Below are 26,672 nucleotides of genomic sequence, written 5' to 3' on the forward strand. Positions count from 1 at the left end.
TTTTTATTTATTTATTTTTTTTTATTTTTTTTTTAATTTTATTTTTTTAAAACATATAATATCCTTTTATCCCCAGGGGTACAGGTCTGTGAATCGCCAGGTTTACACACTTCACAGCACTCACCATAGCACATACCCTCCCCAATGCCCATAATCCCACCCCCCCAACCCCCCTCCACCCATTAACCCTCAGTTTGTTTTGTGAGATTAAGAGTCACTTATGGTTTGTCTCCCTCCCAATCCCATCTTGTTTCATTTATTCTTCTCCTACACCCTTAACCCCCCATGTTGCATCTCCTCTCCCTCATATCAGGGAGATCATATGATAGTTGTCTTTCTCCGATTGACTTATTTCGCTAAGCATGATACCCTCTAGTTCCATCCACGTCGTCGCAAATGGCAAGATTTCATTTCTTTTGATGGCTGCATAGTATTCCATTGTGTATATATACCACATCTTCTTTATCCATTCGTCTGTTGATGGACATCTAGGTTCTTTCCATAGTTTGGCTATTGTAGACATTGCTGCTATAAACATTCGGGTGCACGTGCCCCTTCGGATCACTACGTTTGTATCTTTAGGGTAAATACCCAGCAGTGCAATTGCTGGGTCATAGGGTAGTTCTATTTTCAACATTTTGAGGAACCTCCATACTGTTTTCCAGAGTGGTTGCACCAGCTTGCATTCCCACCAACAGTGTAGGAGGGTTCCCCTTTCTCCGCATCCTCGCCAGCATCTGTCATTTCCTGACTTGTTAATTTTAGCCATTCTGACTGGTGTGAGGTGGTATCTCATTGTGGTTTTGATTTGTATTTCCCTGATGCCGAGTGATATGGAGCACTTTTTCATGTGTCTGTTGGCCATCTGGATGTCTTCTTTGCAGAAATGTCTGTTCACGTCCTCTGCCCATTTCTTGATTGGATTATTTGTTCTTTGGGTGTTGAGTTTGCTAAGTTCTTTATAAATTTTGGACACTAGCCCTTTATCTGATATGTCATTTGCAAATATCTTCTCCCATTCTGTCAGTTGTCTTTTGGTTTTGTTAACTGTTTCCTTTGCTGTGCAAAAGCTTTTGATCTTGATGAAATCCCAATAGTTCATTTTTGCCCTTGCTTCCCTTGCCTTTGGCGATGTTCCTAGGAAGATGTTGCTGCGGCTGACGTCGAAGAGGTTGCTGCCTGTGTTCTCCTCAAGGATTTTGATGGATTCCTTTCTCACATTGAGATCCTTCATCCATTTTGAGTCTATTTTCGTGTGTGGTGTAAGGAAATGATCCAATTTCATTTTTCTGCATGTGGCTGTCCAATTTTCCCAACACCATTTGTTGAAGAGGCTGTCTTTTTTCCATTGGATATTCTTTCCTGCTTTGTCGAAGATTAGTTGACCATAGAGTTGAGGGTCTATATCTGGGCTCTCGATTCTGTTCCATTGATCTATGTGTCTGTTTTTGTGCCAGTACCATGCTGTCTTGATGATGACAGCTTTGTAATAGAGCTTGAAGTCTGGAATTGTGATGCCACCAACTTTGGCTTTCTTTTTCAATATTGCTTTGGCTATTCGAGGTCTTTTCTGGTTCCATATAAATTTTAGGATTATTTGTTCCATTTCTTTGAAAAAAATGGATGTTACTTTGATAGGAATTGCATTAAATGTGTAGATTGCTTTAGGTAGCATAGACATTTTCACAATATTTATTCTTCCAATCCAGGAGCATGGAACATTTTTCCATTTCTTTGTGTCTTCCTCAATTTCTTTCATGAGTACTTTATAGTTTTCTGTGTATAGATTCTTAGTCTCTTTGGTTAGATTTATTCCTAGGTATCTTATAGTTTTGGGTGCAATTGTAAATGGGATGGACTCCTTAATTTCTCTTTCTTCTGTCTTGTTGTTGGTGTAGAGAAATGCAACTGATTTCTGGGCATTGATTTTATATCCTGACACTTTACTGAATTCCTGTACAAGTTCTAGCAGTTTTGGAGTGGAGTCTTTTGGGTTTTCCACATATAGTATCATATCATCTGTGAAGAGTGATAGTTTGACTTCTTCTTTGCCAATTTGGATGCCTTTAATTTCCTTTTGTTGTCTGATTGCTGAAGCTAGGACTTCTAGTACTATGTTGAATAGCAGTGGTGATAACGGACATCCCTGCCGTGTTCCTGACCTTAGCGGAAAAGCTTTCAGTTTTTCTCCATTGAGAATGATATTTGCGGTGGGTTTTTCATAGATGGCTTTGATAATATTGAGGTATGTGCCCTCTATCCCTACACTTTGAAGAGTTTTGATCAGGAAGGGATGCTGTACTTTGTCAAATGCTTTTTCAGCATCTATGGAGAGTATCATATGGTTCTTGTTCTTTCTTTTATTAATGTGTTGTATCACATTGATTGATTTGCGGATGTTGAACCAACCTTGCAGCCCTGGAATAAATCCCACTTGGTCATGGTGAATAATCCTTTTAATGTACTCTTGAATCCTATTGGCTAGTATTTTGGCGAGAATTTTTGCATCTGTGTTCATCAAGGATATTGGTCTGTAGTTCTCTTTTTTGATGGGATCCTTGTCTGGTTTTGGGATCAAGGTGATGCTGGCCTCATAAAATGAGTTTGGAAGTTTTCCTTCCATTTCTATTTTTTGGAACAGTTTCAGGAGAATAGGAATTAGTTCTTCTTTAAATGTTTGGTAGAATTCCCCCGGGAAGCCATCTGGCCCTGGGCTTTTGTTTGTTTGGAGATTTTTGATGACTGTTTCAATCTCCTTACTGGTTATGGGTCTGTTGAGGCTTTCTATTTCTTCCTGGTTCAGTTGTGGTAGTTTATATGTCTCTAGGAATGCATCCATTTCTTCCAGATTGTCAAATTTGTTGGCGTAGAGTTGCTCATAGTATGTTCTTATAATTGTCTGTATTTCTTTGGTGTTAGTTGTGATCTCCCCTCTTTCATTCATGATTTTATTTATTTGGGTCCTTTCTCTTTTCTTTTTGATAAGTCTGGCCAGGGGTTTATCGATCTTATTAATTCTTTCAAAGAACCAGCTCCTAGTTTCGTTGATTTGTTCTATTGTTTTTTTGGTTTCTATTTCATTGATTTCTGCTCTGATCTTTATGATTTCTCTTCTCCTGCTGGGTTTAGGGTTTCTTTCTTGTTCTTTCTCCAGCTCCTTTAGGTGTAGGGTTAGGTTGTGTACCTGAGACCTTTCTTGTTTCTTGAGAAAGGCTTGTACCGCTATATATTTTCCTCTCAGGACTGCCTTTGTCGTGTCCCACAGATTTTGAACCGTTGTGTTTTCATTATCATTTGTTTCCATGAATTTTTTCAACTCTTCTTTAATTTCCTGGTTGACCCATTCATTCTTTAGAAGGATGCTGTTTAGTCTCCATGTATTTCGGTTCTTTCCAAATTTCCTCTTGTGATTGAGTTCTAGCTTCAGAGCATTGTGGTCTGAAAATATGCAGGGAATGATTCCAATCTTTTGATAACGGTTGAGACCTGATTTAGGACCAAGAATATGATCTATTCTGGAGAATGTTCCATGTGCACTAGAGAAGAATGTGTATTCTGTTGCTTTGGGATGAAATGTTCTGAATATATCTGTGATGTCCATCTGGTCCAGTGTGTCATTTAAGGCCTTGATTTCCTTGTTGATCTTTTGCTTGGATGATCTGTCCATTTCAGTGAGGGGAGTGTTAAAGTCCCCTACTATTATTGTATTATTGTCGATGTGTTTCTTTGATTTTGTTATTAATTGGTTTATATAGTTGGCTGCTCCCACGTTAGGGGCATAGATATTTAAAATTGTTAGATCTTCTTGTTGGACAGTTCCTTTGAGTATGATATAGTGTCCTTCCTCATCTCTTATTATAGTCTTTGGCTTAAAATCTAATTGATCTGATATAAGGATTGCCACTCCTGCTTTCTTCTGATGTCCATTAGCATGGTAAATTCTTTTCCACCCCCTCACTTTAAATCTGGAGGTGTCTTCGGGTTTAAGATGAGTTTCTTGTAGGCAACATATAGATGGGTTTTGTTTTTTTATCCATTCTGATACCCTGTGTCTTTTGATTGGGGCATTTAGCCCATTAACATTCAGGGTAAGTATTGAGAGATATGAATTTAGTGCCATTGTATTGCCTGTAAGGTGACTGTTATTGTATATTGTCTCTGTTTCTTTCTGATCTACTACTTTTAGGGTCTCTCTTTGCTTAGAGGACCCCTTTCAATATTTCCTGTAGAGCTGGTTTGGTATTTGCAAATTCTTTCAGTTTTTGTTTATCCTGGAAGCTTTTAATCTCTCCTTCTATTTTCAATGATAGCCTAGCTGGATATAGTATTCTTGGCTGCATGTTTTTCTCGTTTAGTACTCTGAATATATCATGCCAGCTCTTTCTGGCCTGCCAGGTCTCTGTGGATAAGTCTGCTGCCAATCTAATATTTTTACCATTGTATGTTACAGACTTCTTTTCCCGGGCTGCTTTCAGGATCTTCTCTTTGTCACTAAGAGTTGTAAATTTTACTATTAGGTTACGGGGTGTGGACCTATTCTTATTGATTTTGAGGGGGGTTCTCTGAATCTCCTGGATTTTGATGCTTGTTCCCTTTGCCATATTGGGGAAATTCTCTCCAATAATTCTCTCCAATATACCTTCTGCTCCCCTCTCTGTTTCCTCTTCTTCTAGAATCCCAATTATTCTAATGTTGTTTCGTCTTATGGTGTCACTTATCTCTCGAATTCTCCCCTCATGGTCCAGTAGCTGTTTGTCCCTCTTTTGCTCAGCTTCTTTATTCTCTGTCATTTGGTCTTCTATATCGCTAATTCTTTCTTCTGCCTCATTTATCCTAGCAGTGAGAGCCTCCATTTTTGATTGCACCTCATTAATAGCTTTTTTGATGTCAACTTGGTTAGATTTTAGTTCTTTTATTTCTCCAGAAAGGGCTTTTATATCTCCCGAGAGGGTTTCTCTAATATCTTCCATGCCTTTTTCAAGCCCGGCTAGAACCTTGAGAATCGTCATTCTGAACTCTAGATCTGACATATTACCAACGTCTGTATTGATTAGGTCCCTAGCCTTTGGTACTGCCTCTTGTTCTTTTTTTTGTGGTGAATTTTTCTGCCTTGTCATTTTGTCCAGATAAGAGTAGATGAAGGAGCAAGTAAAATACTAAAAGGGTGGCAAAAACCCCAGGAAAATATGCTTTAGCCAAATCAGAAGAGATCCCAAATCATGAGGGGGAGAAAGGGGATAAAAAGAGGTTCAGAAAGAAGAAAAAATAAAAAAAGAAGAAGAAGAAGAAAAAAAGGAAGAAACAATTAAAAAAAGAAAACCAATAAAGAAAAAAATATAAAAAGGAAAAAAATATATATATATTAGATAAACTAGTTAAAAAACGTTAAAAAAGAAAAGGGTAAAAGTTAAAAAAATTTAGCAGAAGAAGAAAAATAAATTGAAAAAGAAAAAAAATTAAATTAACTGCAAGGCTAAAGAATCATGGGGAGAAAGCCATGAGTTCCGTGCTTTGCTTTCTCCTCCTTTGGAATTACGCTGCTCTCCTTGGTATTGAAACTGTACTCCTTGGTAGGTGAACTTGATCCTGGCTGGGCTTCTTGTTGATCTTCTCGGGGAGGGGCCTGTTGTAGTGATTCTCAAGTGTCTTTGCCCCGGGCGGAGTTGCACCGCCCTTACCAGGGGCCAGGCTGAGTAATCCGCTGGGGTTTGCTTTCGGGAGCTTTTGTTCCCTGAGCGCTTTCCGTAGAGTTCCGGAGGGCGGGAATGAAGATGGCGGCCTCCCAGTCTCCGGCCCGGAGGAGTCGAGAGCCCGGGGCCCCACTCCTCAGTGTGCCCTCAGAGAACAGCGCCGATTTACTCCCGTCACCCTGCCTCCGGCCGCGCTCCGAGCTGACCGAGCCTGAGACCGGTTCAAGGTAACCCCGAGCTTAGAGCTTACTCCTTGGCTCTGTCTCTGTAGCCGGCTTCCCTGTTCTAATACTTGTAAGCTCTGCGACACTCAGACACCCCTCATCCTTCTGTGACCCTGCGGGACCTGAGGCCACACTGACCCTGCGTGGGCTTCACCCCGGTTAAGCCTCTGGAGCGATGTCCCTCAGCGGAACAGACTTTTAAAAGTCCCGATTTTGTGCTCCGTTGCTCCGCCGCTTGCCGGGAGCCGGCCCCTCCCCCCGTGGTCTATCTTCCCGTCGCTTTGGATTCACTTCTCCGCCCGTCCTACCTTTCAGAAAGTGGTTGATTTTCTGTTTCTAGAGTTGCTGTTCTTCTTCTCTTCGATCTCCCGTTGGATTTGTAGGTGTTTGCAATCTTTAGATAAGCTATCTAGCTGATCTCCCGCTACCTGAAGTAGTCTCAGCCTGCTACTTCTCCGCCATCTTCTGTTTTATTTTTTAAGATTTTATTTATTTATTTGGGAGATAAAGAGCATGAGTATGGTCAGAGTGAGAAGCAGATTCTCAATTGAGCAGGGAGCCCAACACAGGGCTTGATCTCAGGACCCTGGGATCATGATCTGAGCCAAAGGCAGACATTTAACCGACTTAGCCACCCTAGTGCCTCAGTTTATATGTTTTTAAAATGGTAAGATTTTCTGAGCAATTCTCCTCAAATATATGCCCTCAATCATTTCTGTCATAGAAATCAAACAAGTCATTGCAAGTCATTGGGAGCCATGTTGCTATTTTAATTGGGTGAGCCTTGCCTAGATGCTTAAATGAATTTGAAATTATTTCCAGAGTAGAGTGAGTTGGTCCATAGCCATTTGACTAAAGAAAAAACTACTTTGTGTCATAGAAATGGTAAAACAAAACAAACAACAAAACAACAACAACAAAACATTCTAAGGATCTGTTACCAATAATTGAAATGTTACAATGTTAAAAAATTTAGAACAGTACTGGTTGTAAGCAGGTTAGTTTGAAGAATACACTCAAGTGATTTTAAAACACTCCAGAATGGCTAAACAATTTTGTTATTCTTAAAACTAATTTTTTAAGAGAAAATTACATTTATCCTCTCTGGAATTATGGGCCCATTTAAACCACTTATTATTATAAGAGCTATTTAAACCACTTATCATTAATACCACTTATTATATATATATTATATGTATATATAATATATATTATACCACTTATATATATATATTATATATATATTATACCACTTATATATAAACCACTTATTATTATAAGAGATAAATTACATTTATCCTCTCTAGAATTATGGGTCCATTTAAACCACTTCCATCACCAAGGATTAGTTGGGATCCTGAGTGCTCCTTACAACTTGTGGAATCAATCAACTTGGTTTCCTAAGTGCTTCCCAATATCTATCCACACTCTGCCCACCCCCCCAATAAAGTGACATTAAAGGGACTAGGTTCCAAAAGAGTCAGACTACCAGGAGACATTTCAGAGTGTTGTGCCGATAATCACCATGGAATGCATTTTAGACCGTTAGACTTCATTTTTCCCATCAGTTGGGTAAGAATGCCAATCCCAAGTATATATTCTGTCAGGTCAAAAATTTCCACCACCCCGACAGATTCGTAGTACAAGTTCAACTACTAAAAGAGCGCTTCTCCCAGTGTTAAGGAGCTGCTCCGGGTGAAAATAAATTAATTTCCGGAGCATCAGACTACAGGGCTCTGTTCTTACCACCTGATGTCCCCCAGGCTGAGTACTCACCCCATCAGGCCTGCCGTCCGAAGCAGTGATGATCAGAATGTAGCGATCGGTGCTCTCCCTGTCCAGGGCTTTCCCTAAGGTTAGAATCCCAGTACTAGTGACAGAGAAAACAGACAGACAGATAAGACACACAAAGATCTTACGTCACAGGGAGGCTTCCTTCCCATCTGGAACTACTTTCCACTGGTTTTTCCCTTTCAGCAAATGTAGCCTGAATATTTAAGATGCGTGATTCTAAGATTCATGTTGAAAATTGAAAAAAGCTTTTAAGGCTGTTGGGCTTCTTAGCAACAGTGAACAATTGCCAAACTGAAGGAGATAATCTAGCTGATTCTCCAGCCCCCAGGAGAAAAATAAAACTGTGCTTAATTCATTCTGGGAAGAAAGATATCAATCTTGTTTATGATTATTTCAAAGGTGGAAGACTCTAGTAATCTTTAGTAGTTTCATAATCCTTTGAATCAAGGAATGGTTTCTTAGAACTAATATATATTGTCATTCCCATTCATTGTCACATACACTGCCATGCTGGAAATGCAAACATCTGAATCCCATCTTTTATAAACACTAACAATTAACATCTATTTTTTCTTCTTTCCTAGTTTCCAAACAATTGAGGCTCATCGGAGAAAATTAGAAAATATGCAGTGGAATATTAAAACTTTCACAGATATTGGGATTATTTTTGAGACATTTCTTTTATTCTCTATAATAACCATATCTGAACACGTTATATTGTTTCCCAAAGAAGAATTAGACTGTGTGTTTTATATTCTATTTAAGAAAAGAGAATTTTATGAGCATTCACTCTCTAATTTTATAGTTTATGAAAACAAACTTTTGTCAGATATACTAACAATTTTATCATTTTGTTATTCTTTGGAATTTTAGATGTTTCTTAATTTTATTTATTATGTATAATGGGAGATGAACAGCCTTTGGACAAATTCTCATAATTTGAATATTCTAATACTACTTCTTTCCCTTTCATTGTTTAAAATAAATGCTACAAGTATTTAAGATTGTCTTCTGCAATGTAAATTTTTTGTGACAGTTTGGTCACTTATAATGCTCTCTAAAACAAGCTCCACATTTATGTCTTAGATATTACCACCTGATATCCTACCTGACACTTTAATAAAGTCCTAACAAACATATATTGTAGTGGATAGGTTATATTAATATAATAAAACATTAAAACATTTATTCAAGGATGAAAACAATCTTTTTTGATTGATAGAACACTTTCACATTTTAATACAAGTGCTTTTATTGTTACAGTGGAATTTAAGCCATTCATATCACACATGGTAGTTGGGTAAAGAGACTCAACATCAATGAATCAGAGTCAGAGTCACAGCTACTCTGTTTTATTGTGTTGCTGTTGATCAACAGACTTTGAAGTTCTGAACGTATGGTAGAACTATGGAAACTGTGGAAAACTAACTCTACAACTTGTACATTTTTAAAAGTTTTGTCAAAATAACTGAAAACCAGTTCCCAGAGTAGTTCATAACAATGGCTTTGGAGTAATTTCCCACACTGCAGATGGTTCAGATAATCTCATTCTAAAATGACTTCAAGAGAAAAGCAGGACATGTGTTACTTCTGAGACTTATTCACAAATAAGCTACTTAAGAAATAGGAGACCTTGAAAACCCATCCAATGAAAGAAAAAAAGAAAACTGAGTTATTGCTCTCCATTTTTTCCCCTCAGTTTATGATTCAAATCTTTATATTCTTCTTTATACATTAAACTAGAAAATCTCTATAAATACATATAGTATTCCCATTTAAAGCCATATTATATACAAACAGCTAGTTTTTATTGGTCTGGTTATTATCATGGAGAGAGTTCTTTGCTTGAGAGGATGTGTGCCTCATGTCCCAGTGCAGCAGGCAGTTAGACAGGATATTTGGGAGATTAAGAAAGAGAAAAGGATAAGGTAGCATATTTTGGTAATTATAATAGACTAGTTGATGGGTACACACAAGTGTGTCTTCCTGAAATTCTGGAACTAACTAGCAAAGGTAAGTCTTTGTATCAGCTGGCTGGAAGATAGAGCAGGATACACTGAGCTACATTTAGGAATGCAGGAAATCTCATGAGTCCACATAATAAAAATACAGAAGGGTCATTTCTGGTAAAACATCAACAATGGTGCTACTTAAATTTTGCATAACTGAAAATCAATTTCACAGGAGCAACATCAGTGGTCTTGAAGATGGCCGTCAGCATTCTCACTGTGACACTCTGGTCCCTGTTTCTGGAGGGAGCAGAACTATCTTGATTCACAAAGAATTGTGTTTCCCGGTCTACAGTTTACCTGAAGGAATAATGCATGCTGCTTGTCTTTATTTTGCCTAACTCACTGGAGGCAGAAAAGTAAGGGGTTTTTCTGGAAGACACTGAAAGGCAAGAAACAGCCTGCAGTCACCTCGGGCAAAAAAAATACACACACACACACACACACACACACACACACATACACACATGGCTGGGGTGTACAATAGAGCGCTGGAAACTGGGAGGAAAAGATGGGTAGAGAGCTTCTTGGGAAACTGAGACATTTAAGAGCACCATGTAAGCTTGGGAATGGAACAGAATTGAGAGTCCAGAGATAAACCTATACATCTGTGGCCAACTGATTTTTCAACAAAGATGCCAAGATCACTCAACAGGGAAAGAATTGTCTCAAAAAATGGTGCTGGGGCAATTGGAGATCTCCACATGAAAGAATGAAGTTGGACCATTTTATTACCCCATATATAGAAATTAGGTCAAAATGGGTCAACAATAAATACTGAAACCATGAAACCCTTAGACAAAAACTTGAGAATAAATCTTCATTATCTTAGATTCAAAAATGGATTCTTAGATGTGACCGTGAGAGCATGAGAAACAAAAGAAAAAATAGGTATACTGGACTTCACCAAAATTAAGAATTTTTGCTATCATAAAGTGGGAGAAAATCCCTAGAAAATGAGAGAAAATTCTTGCAAATCATATATGTGATAAGAATCTGGCTTCCCAAATGTATAAAGGACACTTACAACTCTACAACAGAAGTACAAATGACCCAATTAAAATTAGTCAAAGGAATTGAACAGCTATTTCTCCAAAGAAGATGCAAACATGACAAACAAATACATGAAAATATTCTCTTCAGGGAAATAAAAATCAAAATGACAGTGAAATACCACTTCACACCCACTACAATAGATACAATTAACAAAAACGAAACAAATGGGAAAATAACATGTTGACAAAGATATAAAGGAACTAGAACACTTGTGCAGTGCTGGTGGGAATAGAAAATGGTCTAGCCACCGTGGGAAACAGTTTGGCAGTTCCAGAAACTAAACATAAAATTACAGTATGACCCAGCAACTCCAATTCGAGAATATACTCAAAAGAACTGAAAACAGATTCTTAAATACACATACATATGTGTCCACAGTAGCAATACTGACAATAGTCAAGGCATAGAAAACCAGCCCAAATGTCCATCCATGAATGAAATGGATAAAAAAATTGTATATACACACACTGAGATATTACACATGTATGAAAAGGAACAGAGTACTGCTATATGCTTCAACATGGTTGAACTTTAAAACATTAGGCTAAGTGAAAGAAGCCAGACACAACAGGTCACATGTTATATTCTTCCTTTTATATGAAATATCCAGAATAGATCAATCTACAGAGACAGGACATAAATTGGTGGTTGCTGGGATGAGGGGAGGGGCCAGTCAGGAAGAGCTGCTTGTTGGGTCCAGTTTCCTTTTGACTGATAAAGATATTCTGGAACTAGATACAAGGGGTCATTGCACAACACTGAGTCTGCCAAATGCCACTGAGTTGTGAACTGAGTTGTTCACTTTGAAATGGTTAATTGGATGCTATGTGAATTTCACTCCAATTACATTAATTAGATTATACAGAATTCCCTCACTGATCCAAAGGCTATATTTCCGAAATGTATGGTGCTGGACAAAAATCAAGCTTTTTGAGACAATGAGTTGCTCTGCCTAACCATGAAAGTGGTGTTCAAAGAGTTGTTCAAGCCATGTAAATAAAACATAGAGGAGGGTATCTACTTCCACACAAACCAATCTCCTGGCACATAAAACCTGCTCCTCCCAGGAGCCGTCTTCCCAAATTGTACAGTGGATTAGGAAATACTTCAGCAGCCACGTCACGGGCTGATGGAAATTTTCTCACTGGTTTCATGCTTTGTATTCTAGGCTTCCTTAAAACGTTGTCAATATATTCCACTGGCTGTAATTTAATATCATTTGCACTTACAAGTGTCTGAGTCTTTGAGAGATTTATCATGCTGCCCATGGGCACCATGTTTCAAGCCTCATAATGATATTCAGAGAGACTAGAGTGTACTTGAAAATGCATGATTGCTTCAAGTCAGATGCAGTGTTTCGTGTTAAAGAGTGATTAGCAGTTAGCAAATGCAGACCAACAGAGGGAGGTGGGTATTGGCAGAGGTTCAGAAAAGCTGGTCGGTAGCAGGAGCTGAGGAGGGTCAAGGACAAGAGAAAGTAGATCCATTTGAATACAGATTTGGAAAGTAGGGGTGACACACAGAAAATGCGAATCACTGCCTTCTATGTTATGTAATCTTCAGTGACATCCTAAAGGGCACACTGATGTGAAAAATATAATAAGCTTTAAAGTTAGTGTCAAAATGAATTTAGTCATGTAGAAAAAAAAATGCCAGGGAAGATAAAAAGAAAATTTTTCAAATAAAATGCTAACAAGGGGCAGATCTAAACTCTTTGAGGTTTTTCTGTTCAGCATCTGAGGCTTTCACTATTCTATCACATCCCCTGTATACAATTCCATTCAGAGGAATCCCTCATTCTCCTTCAATAAATAACGTCAATATTTGGCCATCACCCTAGAAAGGAAGTGTTGCTTTCATCTTGTTTAAATGTTTACTGATCTGTGAGTATTTGATGAATAAATATTTGCTGTATCATATGCAATAATCAACAATGACATTATGAAAAGTTGTTAAAATAATGCAGTGTGTTACAGAATCACACAGATGTGTCATTTAACCAGTGCCATGGAATGATTTTCATGACAACCGCTTGTGATTTTTAGGAACACAGACCTTTTTTTAAAGAGTGGGTTTCTTTCTTTCGTGGCCACAGGACTAATCCAATACATTAATATGAGATAACAAGCCAACATTTTCTAAATCCATAGTAGCATTGAAACCATTCTTTATTACTACTGATTTTTTTAAAGATTTATGATAAGTTTTGGTCTAGTTTTATTTCAACAGAACAAGGTAAACTAATGTTTTTGTAATGATGATTATTGTCACAATTTGTATCATACTGTAAAATAATATATTTAAAGTAAGCAATGAATGTGTACTTTTTTTGTTGTTCTAAGAAGGAAAATGTAATCAGAAACATTATTTGTATGCATTATAGTGTCTGATAAGGTCGACCATTCTTTCTTATCTGTTATTCTCTATAAGAGTACCTGAAGTATTGAAATCCTTAAGATTCAAATAGAAGTGGTGGTGCAAATCTGCACAGGCAGCCCTGAAGTTTCAGAGAAGGAAGGGATTAAAATTGCAATTTTTCCCCATTTCAAATGTGTGGAAATATATTGGTAATGGTCTAGGATAGCCTGCAAGTCTAATGACAGCAACGGCAATGAGGTAGCTAGAAAGCAATGGCTCAAGAATGGTCATTGAAAGAGATCATGCAAGCCTCACAAGGACGCCCCCTCGTCTAGCTGTCCTAGAAGCATTTTGCACTTAAAGAGTTGATGCATAAGCTGTGGTGTTAGGAACAGTCAGTGTAGATAAGGAGGTTGCCATCTTGACATTTTTCACACCTGCAAGAACCTCTGTGACCCAGGTAGGTGTCTCCCTGGTTTCAAAGACAGAGATGAGAGAAACAGTAGAGACACACTTGCTAGGGTAGACAGCACGAGGGGAGAATTTCTTCAGTCAACTTGGCAGCTAATCAACTTTCCCCAACTGTGGTTGAAAACCTTTCAGCCTCAAGAGAAAAATAGATAAACACAGGAGTGGAAATCCCTCACAGAGGGTAAGGGCTGGGCTTCCTGGGCAGGAGAAAGGCTCACTACTGTCCTTTTCAAAAACAGTTTTATTAATTAACGTATAACTCACATGTGATCAAATTCACCCAGTTAGATGGTACGGTTCAGTGAATGTTGGTATATAGTTGTCCAACTGTCACCACAATCAAATCTGGAACATGCTCTTCATACTACATCACACACTGGAAGTCTCTCCCTGTTCTCTCCCAACCCTACCTCCCAGCCCTGGCAACCACTAATCTACTTTTTTTTTTTTTTTTAATCTGTATGGATTTACCTATTCTGGACATTTTGTACAAATGGGACCATACCCTATGCGGTCCTTTGTGAATGACTTTCTGCTCAGAATAATGTTTCTAAGGTTCATCCGTGTTCTAGCAGGTGTCAACATTAAGTTCTCCTTTATTGACAAAATCATTGTATGGATACACAATGATTCTGTTTGCCCATTCATCTATATATAGATGGATATTCGAGTGGTTTCCACCATTTTGTTATTGTAAATAATTCCACTGCGTTCATTCTTATACAACTTTTTATGTGGATGTATGTTTTCATTTCTTGAGTACATACAGGTAGAATTACAGGGTTTTTTAAAATATTTTATTTACTTATTTGACAGAGATTACAAGTAGGTAGAGAGGCAGGCAGAGAGAGAGAGGAGGAAGCACACTCCCTGCTGAGCAGAGAGCCCGATGCGGGGCTCGATCCTAGGACCCTGGAATCATGACCCGAGCTGAAGGCAGAGGCTTTAACCTACTGAGCCACCCACGTACCCCGAATTACAGGGTTAAATGATAACTCTGTGTTTCTTATTTAGAAGAAATGACAAATGGTTCTCCAAAGTACACAGTGACTTTACTTCCCCTCCAGAAATATATGAGGACTCTGAAATCTCACCCATACTTCTTGCTTCCGTCCTTTTTCATTATGGACATTCTACATGGGTGAGAAGCAGTATCTTGTCCTTTTCATTGGCATTTCTCTAATGACTAGTTATCATGAGTGAATCTCCACATGCTATTGGCCATTCATACAGCTTCTTTGGAAAAATGTCTATTCAAGTTCCTGTCCACTTTTATTTGGGTTATTTCTATGCTTATTTTTGGTTATAATAGTTCTTTGTGTTTTCTAGTTATACTTATGTCCTTTCTTATCTACATTATTTAAAAATATTTTCTCTCAGGCTGGTGGTCTTCATTTTCTTAATACTGTCCTTTGAAGCACAGATTTTCCAAATTTTGATGAAGTCCAACTTATCTGTCTTACTATTAATCACTTGTGTTTTTTATGTCATATCTAGGAGAGCGTTGCCTAATTCCGATCATGAATATTTACTTCTGTATTTTCTTTAAAGAGTTATATACTTTAATCTATAGTATTTAGGTCTTGATCCATCTTGAGTTAATTTTGCTAATGGCGTGAGGTAAAGATCCAACTTCATTCTTCTGCATGCAACCCCAAATTTCATTTATTTATTTATTTGACAGAGAAAGAGATATGAGTAGGCAGAGGCAGGCAGAGAGAGACGGGGAAGCAGGCTCCCTACTGAGCAGAGAGCCCTACGCGAGCCTCGATCCCAGGACCCTGAGATCATGACCTGAGCTGAAGGCAGAGGCTTAACCCATTCAGCCACTCAGGCATTCCTGCAAATTTCATTTATTGTAAAGGTTATTCTTTCCTGGTTGGATTGTCTTTGCCTTTTTTGGGAGAGAGTCAGTTGACCATAAATGTTACGATCTGGTTATTTCTGGACTCTTAACTTTATTCTCGTGATCTATACATGTACTTTTATACCTGTACCACACAGTCAGGATTCCTGTTCAAGTGTCCCTTTAAAAAGTTTTATTTCTTTCAGGATGATTGTAAATTATAGCTAATTGAGATTTGTGTGTATCTACAGGGAAAAATTCCAAATAGTTGTCTTTCCATTTTTTCAAGTGGACGTTTATTCGTCTGTGAAATCCAAAAGTCTGAGAAATACTGTTCCCAGGCAAACTAACTCATGGTTGGAACATCCTAGCCAGAGTGAAATTACAGGTGTTCCTCCCAAGACCAGAGACCACACATGATTCCCTTGATTTGGCGTGATGTACCCGTGTTCCTGAGATGAAAGTAGTGTCTGGCTCATTTGTGAAAATTCTCACTTCATAATCATGGGCCCCACTCAGGTTTCTAGCCCCATGAGACAGCAACAGGGTGACTTTGCTCTTAGAGACAGGAAGCCAGTGATCTCTCTGCAAACCTTGGTGCCTCCTTCCCAGCCTCCTGGCTTTCTCCTGGCGGTGACTAACATGATCTCTGCTGCTCTCCAAGGGAAGTAGAATGACACTGATAAAGACCTCAGAAGGTTTAGCAGGGACATGGTGATGCTTTTGTGCTAGCATTTCCAGAATATACCTACATTCCTCAAAAACTGAAGGGTAGACTTTGGTGGTCCTTTAAATGTGTCTGACTTAAGCTTTGTCTTACAAAATTCTCTTTGAATGAACAATTTAGCGCCGCATTACTCTTGGTAGAAATGCCCTTGTTATTATGAGTAACTGACAACTTTAAAGGGATCTAATTAATCCCAGCCTACAAATAAAATGTTTCCACCTCAGTGGATTTTTACCTAGTAAAAATGTTTCAAATAAATAGTCTCCTGGGTAAGATTTCTGAATTCAGAATTATCCCCTGCCCCCAGATCTCATTAGCATTCATAGGAAAAAAAAAAAAAGTAAAATAAAGCTACAAACAGCTGAAAACCTCTGATTAGAAGTCTGTTCCCTTGCCACCAGTATACTATTTAAAATCTTCTAAAAAAATAAATTCTGAAATAATTTTTAACTTACGTTTCTGAAAGATTAAAAACTCGTTGAGGATCTCCATTCTCAATGGCGTATGTTATTGGGTCTCCCTCTCGATCAGTTGCCTTCAGAGAGAAAACATGATTGAATTATCGAGTAATCAATACAGCTCCTGGTCCGTACGGCGGAATATGGGAGCTGGAAAGTAACAGCACAGAATACTCACGAGATGATTAAGGGATAAAAAGTGAGCTAATGTCAAGAGGTAAAATTCAGAATTCCACATCTGACCCCAGCATTTCTGTCATTTCCTCTCATCCAAAAGTAGCAAAATGAATAAGAATAGCATCTTCCTAATTTATACAGAATCTTACCTGGTGCAGAAATAGATTAACACTCTCTTATGGTTTATGTATTTAACTTTAAATGAGTATATCTCTCGAGTTTAAACAAATGTGTTACACTTTGTGTAAATGCTTACAGTGTAAAGAAACTCTGTAGCCCACTGATTTCTTTTTCTGCTGAGTATATATCAAGTCGGGAATATTTATGGTTAAGAATCCTGAATCTGGGGGCACCTGCGTGGCCCTGTCGGTTAAGCAACTGCCTTCAGCTCTGGTCATGATCCCAGGATCCTGGGATTGAGTCCTGTATCGGGCTCCCTGCTCAGTGGGGAGCTCTGCTGCTTCCTCTCCCTCTGCCTGTTGCTCCACCTACTTGTGTTCTCTCTCTGTCAAGTAAATAAATAAAATCTTAAAAAATAAAAAAATCCTGAATCTGGAGCCAGAAACCAGAATTCAAAACTGGCTCCACTTATGAAATGTGTGATTATTTTTCAACTTCTTCATTTGTAAATGAGAACTAGAAGAGTACAAAAGTCCATCAATATCGGGGGTTGGACTGACATGATTTCTGTCCAGGCACATAGAGTGACATCAGGTGCACTAAAAATCTCCAATAAATATTAGCCTTTTACTCCTTTTCCCTCCTTCACCAAAGTCAGAGAAGACAAATCCTAGAGCTTCTGACTTTGAGTATATATCCCTCAACCTGTCATTTCCTCTGAATTTCAGCCATATCCTGTGTCCTCCCTGACCACCCGCTTGGATGAGGGATAAGCATCACCAATTTAAAATATCCAACCCCCCAAATCCTGCTCTCGGTCCCTCCTCCACCCTCAAGAACACCACAGCCTGCTGCTTTCCCTCTTGATAACCTCAGTCAAGAGGGAAAGCAGCAGGCTATGGTGTTCTTGAGGGTGTGGGAGGGACCAAGAGTAGGAGTCAGATTTAATTAAGCAAGTGACCACCTTTTCAGGCCTGCATTGTATTTCCTTGGAGAAATGCTTTTGTATTATGACAGATACACACTCCCTAAAATATGATGGAATAAAATAAAGCAGTAAAATACAATGAAATAATCAACTACCTAGGGTAATACCTTGAAACATTCCATTTATAGCTAAATCTCAAATTTTAAATTGCCTGGAATTAATTATAATAGAGACCTAAGATTAGAGAATAAGAAACAAAATATATTTTTAAACAGACTCAATGGAATTGATAATAGATGCTTGATATTTTCCTCTTATTTTTCGTTCTTTGCCAGGCAAGCATTAGCCAGAAAGATAAAACAGAACTACAAAATAATGAGAGTTATTTTTTTCAAGAAACACAGAATTAGGCTGTATTTAATGAGACAGGGAAACCGAAGGACTCTACAAAAACTTGCTTTTTGCTCCTTTCCCTGCTTCTGTTCTTCCTGGACCTGCAGCCCAACCTTACACAGGCCTGGTAGTGTGTCCTCCTTGTAAGGGACAGGGAGTTCATGATTTCTTTGGACTCCACTAGCACAACATGTAACATCTAAGGAGTGGCCAGGCAAGAATGCCCCAATGTGGTCAGCCCATGTGTATTCTAGACTGATGAGGGAGCAGAAGGCTAGCTGAGGACAAAACACACACAGACACCCTGCAATCCTTCCTACCCACCCCACCCCCCACTCCTGGGAGGGACATGTGTGACATTCTTCCAGGAAACTTTCAACTATCTTTATGTTACTGCCTTGCTAGATGGAAAAACCTTAACTTGAAAACAGTAAAGCCTCTGGTATCTTGTAGGTCCTCTCTAGCATATGAAAGTTCTTTGGAAAACTTCCTTCTTTCTTACCTCCCCGGGCTCCCAAGTCTATAACCAGCCACCCGTCACAATCCTGGAGCTGCCCACTGGTCCTGTTCCCAGGCTTTAATAAAACCACCATTTTGCACCAAAGATGTCTCAAGAAATCTTTCCTGGTCATGGGCTCTGGACCCTCACTTATATTCCAAAACCATATCAAAACCACCCATGCTGGACATCTCAACCCCAAGACCCCTGGCTCTAGGGAACGTGACTTACAGAGGACACTTGGACACCTGTCCTTGTTCTGACCCATTCCTGAACACCTGAAGGATATGCACACTATACAACAATCCTTAATAAAAACCCCAAACTCTGAATAAAGATGAGACTCCCTCTCTTTTCCTTACTATGTCTCCCAGACATTGTCTGTACCTGCACTCTCTTTGTATCTTCAATAAACTCTGTTCTCAACTGCTGCTGGCTCACATTTGATTTCCATCCTATGTGTAGCCAGGGACCCTCTTGGCTGGTCCCCGGGACCCTCTCTGAGTCCTCGGACCCAGCCTGCTCATGCCATTAAGAAACTGCTTTTTATCACTGAAAAGCTCCCACTAAACTTTTTCTGTTGTTTTTCTCTTTCAACCAGTCATTTTTACCTATAATATCTATATATCTATAATATCGTATTATTATAGATATTATCAAATTTTTTTGTTTGTTCATTGATACACGGTTGCTGTTACTTTCTGAAAGACAATTTATTGTCTTGCATTTTCATAAAAGCCAAAAGAAATGGAGTCTGAAGCAAGATAGCTGTGTGTAGATAATGTTAAGTCCAGATTAATGCTCACCTTTCTTCTAATGGATCGAGTCTACTCTAATACTTAATATAGTTGCTGAGGGATGAGAGTGCTGTGAAGGTTGTATCATTTTATTTATTTAAGTCATTACGTTGTTAATGCTACTAAAATAATAAGAGGGAAAATTCCTAGAGTATTTTCAATTTTTTTCTTCCCCATTAATTACTTTCAGTCCCCGAGGTACAGTGAAATACTTCTTCCAGGTTTTTTTTTTTCTTTTTCTTTTTTTCTTTTTTTTGACCATTTAAATACCTCTGGCTTTTAAGAAATGTGAGAGCGAGTTATTTGCCCACTTTATTCTTATGTGAGGTTGTATCCATATTGGAAAGCCTGAAGAACCAGGATCTGGAAGGAAATCCTTATTTGATTGTTTTGTTTCTTTCATTCTTTTAGCCAATCTTCTTTGGTTGTGCCAGGATCTGTGGCCAAGGGGTAGTAACTAAAGAGGATTCATCATTTCTTGGTCAACAAAGCAAGGGGGTAATGGTGCTATCTGGAGCTCTGAAATCCATCCATTACGTGTGTTAGCTCTTGTGTAAGTACTGTACATCTCTACTTGTCAACACTCATGGAGATAAATTATTTCAGGTTTGCTTATTTATTTTAGAGAGAGAGAGTGCTAGTGGAGTAAGTGTGGAGGGAGATAGAGAGACTCAAGATGACTTCTCACTGAGCACAGAGCCTGAACTGGGGCTCGATCCCACAATCCCAAGATCGTGACCTGAGCTGAAACCAAGAGTTGGGTGCTCAACCGATAGAACCACCCAGGCCACCCAAGGAGAGAAATTATTTAAAGGAAGAAATAACACATAAAAGTAATAACTGGAAAAATCAGAAAAGCAATGATTCTTGGAGTATTAATATTTGATCATGTGCATATTTCTGACCTAAAATACACTTCTAAAAACATTTTTAAGTAGTTTTTTTTTTTTTTCCCCCACTCATGGGCACCTACATGGGTCAGTTGGTTAAGCCTCTGCCTTTGGCTCAAGTCGCAACCTCAAGGTCCTGGGATCCAGCCCCATGTTGGGAATCCCTGCTCAGCAGGGAGTCTGCTTCTCCTGCTCCCTCTGCTCCTCCCCCCTGCCTGTGCTCACTCTCTCTCTCTCTCTCAAATAAATAAAATATTTTAAAAAATTAAACAAATTATTTTTCTAAGATGAGTCTAGCCAGCCACCTCCAATTGATGGGTAGAAATTCAAGTATGATATTGAACAATGAATCCTTAAGTCAGAATTTATTGACTACTTGCTATGTGTCAGGAACTATACTTGCATGCCTTGTGTCATTTAAACCTTACAGACCATATAGTAAATAGGAAATGCAAAGGACTTCAATTTTAGGAGCTTTTCTTCCTTCCTTCCTTCCTTCCTTTCTTTAAAAAGTTTATTTATTCATCAGAGAGAGAGGGAGAGAGAGTGAGCGAGCACAGGCAGAGGGAGCAGCAAGAGAGGGAGAAGCAGACTAACCACTGAGCAGGGAGCCCAATATGGGACTCTGATCCACCAACTCAGCGTTTTCCACCAACTCAGGGGCAGAAACCTTCACAGGCTTCACAATCTTTTGCTTAGGTGCTACCTTCATGGGAGCCTTAGCAGTAGCCATTGCTGTCTTTTTAGATGCTTGCTTAGCTTTTTTTGCTTCCTTGGCAGCCCTGATGGCCTGTTCTCGTTGTGCCTTCCTAACTTCAGGTTTCTGATTCCTCTTGGCCATTATATCAGCAAGAGATGCACCACTGATGGCCCTCTGGAATTTGACTGCACAGTGGGTCATGGGATCATGACCTGAGCCGAAGGCAGCCGCTTAACTGACTGAGCCACTGAAGCATCCCTAATTATAGGAGTCTTTCTGTCACCACTCCAATTAAAGTTCTCTATAACTTACTTAATTGGATGATACATTTTTCTTTTTTCTAATGTGGACATAATAGTAATGTCCATCTTAAAAAGGGAGGGGTAACGTCAATGTTTTCCATAACAGAACAGAAAGGAATCTGTCATCTTTTGTGCAAATATATTTTCTTTTTTTAAATATATTTATTATTTTATTTTATTTTTTCAGTGTTCCAAGATTCATTGTTTAGGCACCACACCCAGTGCTCCATGTAATACGTGCCCTCCTTAATACCCACCACCAGGTTCACCCAACCCCCTATGCTTCCTCCCCTCCAAAACCCTCAGTTTGTTTCTCAGAGTCCACAGTCTTCACGGTTTGTCTCCCCCTCCAATTTCTGATCAGTCGAGTCCCATCCGAGCCCTCTGTGCAAGGTATGAGAAAGTGTGGGAGCCATGGTCTTCAGGGCGGGGTTGGGGGGATGGCAGGGTTTACTGGGTGTGAACTCCAGAGGGACCCCTCGCCTCTCAGACCAAGACGCCTAACTACAAAAGGAAACTACAACAATAACACCTACAGTGTTCACTCATGAACTCAACAAATAGTCATGAATCACCTGCAGTGTGTTAATGAGCCCTGGCGCTTCCACACAGACAAAACTCTGTGAGCAGCACAGACAAGAATTCTGCCTTTGTGCAACTTACACCGTGGTAGGGGGAGTCAGAGACAAAACAAAATAAGCCATGAAAATATACAGCTTTCAGACATCTCTAAGTGCTGCTAAAATATAAGGCACTTGAGGAAGGACAGGCAGGGAAGGGAGTGAGAGAGCTTGCAGTCATCAGGAAAGCTATCAGGAAAATGTGAGGGTCCAGAGAGCAAGTCCTGTGGGGAAGGGCATTCCACAAAGGGTACAGGGAAGGAAAAGGCCATGAGATGGAAACAGACCTCGTGAATTTGAGGAATAACGAGCAAATGGAAACTAGCTATTTTGTTTGGCCTCGGGTACACAGCCTGAGGTTAAATACCCTGGGTCATATGATTGAGTGATGCTCACTTCGTACAGCTAGCAAGACGTGGAATTACTCAGTTGCTGGTCTGCTGATAGATGTTTTAACAACACCGTGAACTACAATCAAGCCAACTGTCCTGTGACGTTTGCTTTAAAGATCAAGGCCACTTCTGTTTCCAGTCTGCTCAACCAGGTAACTCACTGCATATTATAATTCAGGTCTCCCATTTGTCAGAAGTACCAAGAGGGACACAAAAGTATTTATCTCAATAAGCATGGTGCTTAGACACTGGAAAAAAGGAATTTTGAGAAAGAAAACAAATCTTCTCTAAACTAATAATCTGTTCATGTTAAAGATGAATACAGCCATCAAATACCATCTGGTAGACTGCACTATAGGCACACGGAATGATTCTGCACATTTCACAGGACATTAAGACAAAGGACCTGCCCTGAGGGATTCTAAAATAGATAAAAATCAACCGATTTAGATGATCTTTTCTTTTTTCACTTAGGCAAACGAGTTCTGATTTATGTTATTAAACTGCTCGAGAGCAAAAATGGAGGTTTTCAATTCCGGACAGCAGCATTTCCAAAAATGTGTAAGTGTGCGCTCCTGATGTCTAACTACTGGTCCATTAAGAAAATGTTAATGTTTGTGAATCTATTTTGATGAATCATACAGACTCTTTTAGGTCAAGAAGTGCTGTTTTGCCATGTATGAGCTTGATATAAAATTTCCTTCTGGAAATAAGTTCTTTTATGTAAAAAGAAATCAATTTATTCAATTTTCTAAAAATAAAAAAAAATGTAAGTAGTTTGAGAAGTAAGACACAGCATAACATATCTGAAACTTGGAAAGACAGCTCACATAGAACATCCCTGTGATACATGAGCGTACCTGAAGACCTTCAGTCTTGTCCAGCTATTAATGATATTTCTCATTGCTCTCATTATCTCTTAGAACAATTTTGATAACATTTCCTACCCTCCCAAGACTTCTATGCTGCAACTGATCTTTTCAATGTCCCCAGTAAATTCCCGTATTAGTAAAATCACTGATCTGTCCACAGTATTTCCTTCTGTGTGTTTCTTTGTTCTGTCTGTCTGTTTTTAACGTGGCCTCTCAGTAGCATTAGGCATAACCGACCTGTCCCTTCTCCTTGACACACTTTTTTCCCCTCAGTTGACTTCAGGACATTTCTTCTTCTGGGTCCCCATTCCTGGTCCTCCTCCTCTCCTTGGCACCTTAAAATCAGCCTTTGGACATCTTCTACTTTCACCCCCTTAAGAACCTCATCCAACCTCAAAGTTCTAAGTAGTGTTTAAATGCTCAAGATCCCAAATGTTTATTTCTAGTCCAAATTTCTTCCCCAGACACATACCAAACAGGCTACTGAATAGCTTTAATTAGATGTCAAAAGACGTTTCAAATTTAACATGCCCAAACTTGAATTATTCCTCTTCTGACATTCTTTTCATGCTGGCTTTTGGAAATTCAACCCTGCCAGTTGCTTGGGCTATAACTTAATAGCCATTCTTCACTTGTCTTCTCTCCCAAATCCAATCACCAACAAATCCTTTAGTGTCTACCCACCAAACAGAACAAGGTGGAAACTACCTCTTGACATTTCCAGAAATATCACTCCGGGCTAGTCTGGACTACTGAAATAACACCTGAACTAATTTGCACAATTTCTCACATTGCCACCACAGACCATTCTCAGTAGAGAATCCATATGATCCTTTAAAATTTTAAGCTTATTCGTGTCACTGCTCTATTCAAATTCTTCCATTAATACCTGTTTCCACTGAGAGTAGTTATCTCCACACATCACCAGTTCCTGGGTGACTTCATTTATATATGTTTCCTCCTCTTACTCTACTCCTGTAGCACTAGTAGCTTCACTGTTCCTCAAACACACCAGGCAGGCCTCTCCATGGACACCTGAAGCACTCTGCCCCAGATGCCCACATGGCTCATCTTCTCACCTTCTTCAACTCTTTGCTAATGTCTCCTTAGTAAAATCATCACTGATCAAATTGGCATCCCCCATATACTCCTCTCCACTCTCCCTCATGTATATTTTCTTTTTTTTAATAATTTTAAAAAAATTTTATAAACATATAATGTATTATTAGCCCCAGGGGTAAAGGTCTGTGAATCGCCAGGTTTACACACTTCACAGCACTCACCATAGCACATAACCTCCCCAATGTCCATAACCCCACCACCCTCTCCCTCCCCCCCTCCCCCCAGTAACCCTCAGTTTGTTTTGTGAGATTAAGGGTCACTTATGGTTTGTCTCCCTCCCAAACCCATCTTGTTTCATTTATTCTTTTCCTACCCCCCAAACCCCCCACATTGCATCTCTACTTCCTCATATCAGGGAGATCATATGATAGTTGTCTTTCTCCGATTGACTTATTTCGCTAAGCATGATACCCTCTAGTTCCATCCACGTCGTCGCAAATGGCAAGATTTCATTTCTTTTGATGGCTGCATAGTATTCCATTGTGTATATATACCACATCTTCTTTAGCCATTCATCTGTTGATGGACATCTAGGTTCTTTCCATAGTTTGGCTATTGTGGACATTGTTGCTATAAACATTTGGGTGCATGTGCCCCTTCGGATCACTATGTTTGTATCTTTAGGGTAAATACCCAGTAGTGCAGTTGCTGGGTCATAGGGTAGCTCTATTTTCAACTTTTTGAGGAACCTCCATGCTGTTTTCCTGAGTGGTTGCACCAGCTTGCATTCCCATCAACAGTGTAGGAGGGTTCCCCTTCCTCCGCATCCTCGCCAGCATCTGTCATTTCCTGACTTGTTAATTTCAGCCATTCTGACTGGTGTGAGGTGATATCTCATTGTGGTTTTGATCTGTATTTCCCTGACGCCGAGTGATGTGGAACACTTTTTCATGTGTCTGTTGGCCATCTGGATGTCTTCTTTGCAGAAATGTCTGTTCATATCTTCTGCCCATTTCTTGATTGGATTATTTGTTCTTTGGGTGTTGAGTTTGATTAAGTTTTTTTATAGATTTTGGATACTAGCCCTTTATCTGATATGTCGTTTGCAAATATCTTCTCCCATTCTGTCAGTTGTCTTTTGGTTTTGTTGACTGCTTCCTTTGCTGTGCAAAAGCTCCTGATCTTGATGAAGTCCCAATAGTTCATTTTTGCCCTTGCTTCCCTTGCCTTTGGCGATGTTCCTAGGAAGAAGTTGCTGCGGCTGAGGTCGAAGAGGTTGCTGCCTGTGTTCTCCTCAAGGATTTGGATGGATTCCTGTCTCACATTGAGGTCCTTCATCCATTTCCTCATGTACATTTTCACATAGCATTCATTACCTCCTAAAATTCTATATGACTCATATGTATTTTATTAATTTTCCCTTTTTTTACTAGAATGTAAGTTCCATGAAGGTAGATCACTTGTCTGCTTTGTTTCTACTGTGTTTTAGTATTTAAAGTTTGGGCTTGCCTTTGCATTTCCTATGGCCAAGAGGTTAAGTTTAGTGTCATGAAGGAAGAACAGTGATCCAGTTTGTTTTTTTGTACTTCAATCAACTATATTTACAGTAAAATATATATATATATATATACTTTGATCTTCATCTTCCATACTTCACTTTTGTTTGTCTCTGTTTCTTCCAGACTTGAGTCAGAAAAAGGGATTGTGACAGAGAATACTAGCCCTTGTTACTACTGCTTATTGGTGGCTGCTAATAATTTCCAAAGGTAATCTAATTATTGTGGAGAGGTATTTGGCTCTGGCCAGTTCTCAGCACTCAACATTTGGTAATAAACCAGATAGATACAATTCAGAAAAAACATTTTAATGCTAGAATATCTAAACAAAATGACTGTTGTTCAGTTTTAAATAAACTGAAGAGTGTGTGTGTGTGTGTGTGTGTGTGTGTGTGTGTGTGTGAGTGAAGTGCGGGGGGGGGTTGTTTCCAGGCCTATGGAGATCTGAAGGCCTACAAAGCCCCTACTGAAGCTCTTGCACATTAGTGCAAGGGTTTCTCAAGCTGTCCCTCACAGTCTACATACTAGTTCTCAGACTTCAACACATTAAAACCAGATTTTCAAAATAGAGGACTTAATAGAGCCAGGCCAAATGAATGGAGTAAGCATACAGCTAGCTAATGGTCGGACAGTACTGAGGGAAAAAAAATCTACTTTAAATAAGAGCATGGGGATCAATAAGCATAGAGTTCTATTAAGCCTCACACACCACAATACCATTTGTTGATATA

At 39.2% G+C, this 26,672-nt stretch overlaps 1 protein-coding gene across 4 annotated transcripts in view; it reads right to left on the reverse strand.

Moving 5' to 3' along the window:
• Positions 1–26,672, reverse strand: part of LOC111144760 (protocadherin related 15) — an 817,855-nt gene that overhangs the window by 287,237 nt on the left and 503,946 nt on the right. For all 4 annotated transcript variants that reach the window (XM_022499204.1, XM_022499203.1, XM_022499205.1 and 1 more), the window contains exons 15-16: positions 16,631–16,710; positions 7,691–7,784 (exon numbers count right to left, since the gene is read on the reverse strand). In XM_022499204.1, coding sequence (XP_022354912.1) covers positions 7,691–7,784; positions 16,631–16,710 — 174 coding nt within the window. The remainder of the gene's footprint in view (positions 1–7,690; positions 7,785–16,630; positions 16,711–26,672) is intronic.

Source organism: Enhydra lutris, unplaced genomic scaffold, assembly GCF_002288905.1.
Source record: "Enhydra lutris kenyoni isolate GAN:26980312 unplaced genomic scaffold, ASM228890v2 scaffoldscaffold12, whole genome shotgun sequence".
Taxonomy (NCBI): domain Eukaryota; kingdom Metazoa; phylum Chordata; class Mammalia; order Carnivora; family Mustelidae; genus Enhydra; species Enhydra lutris.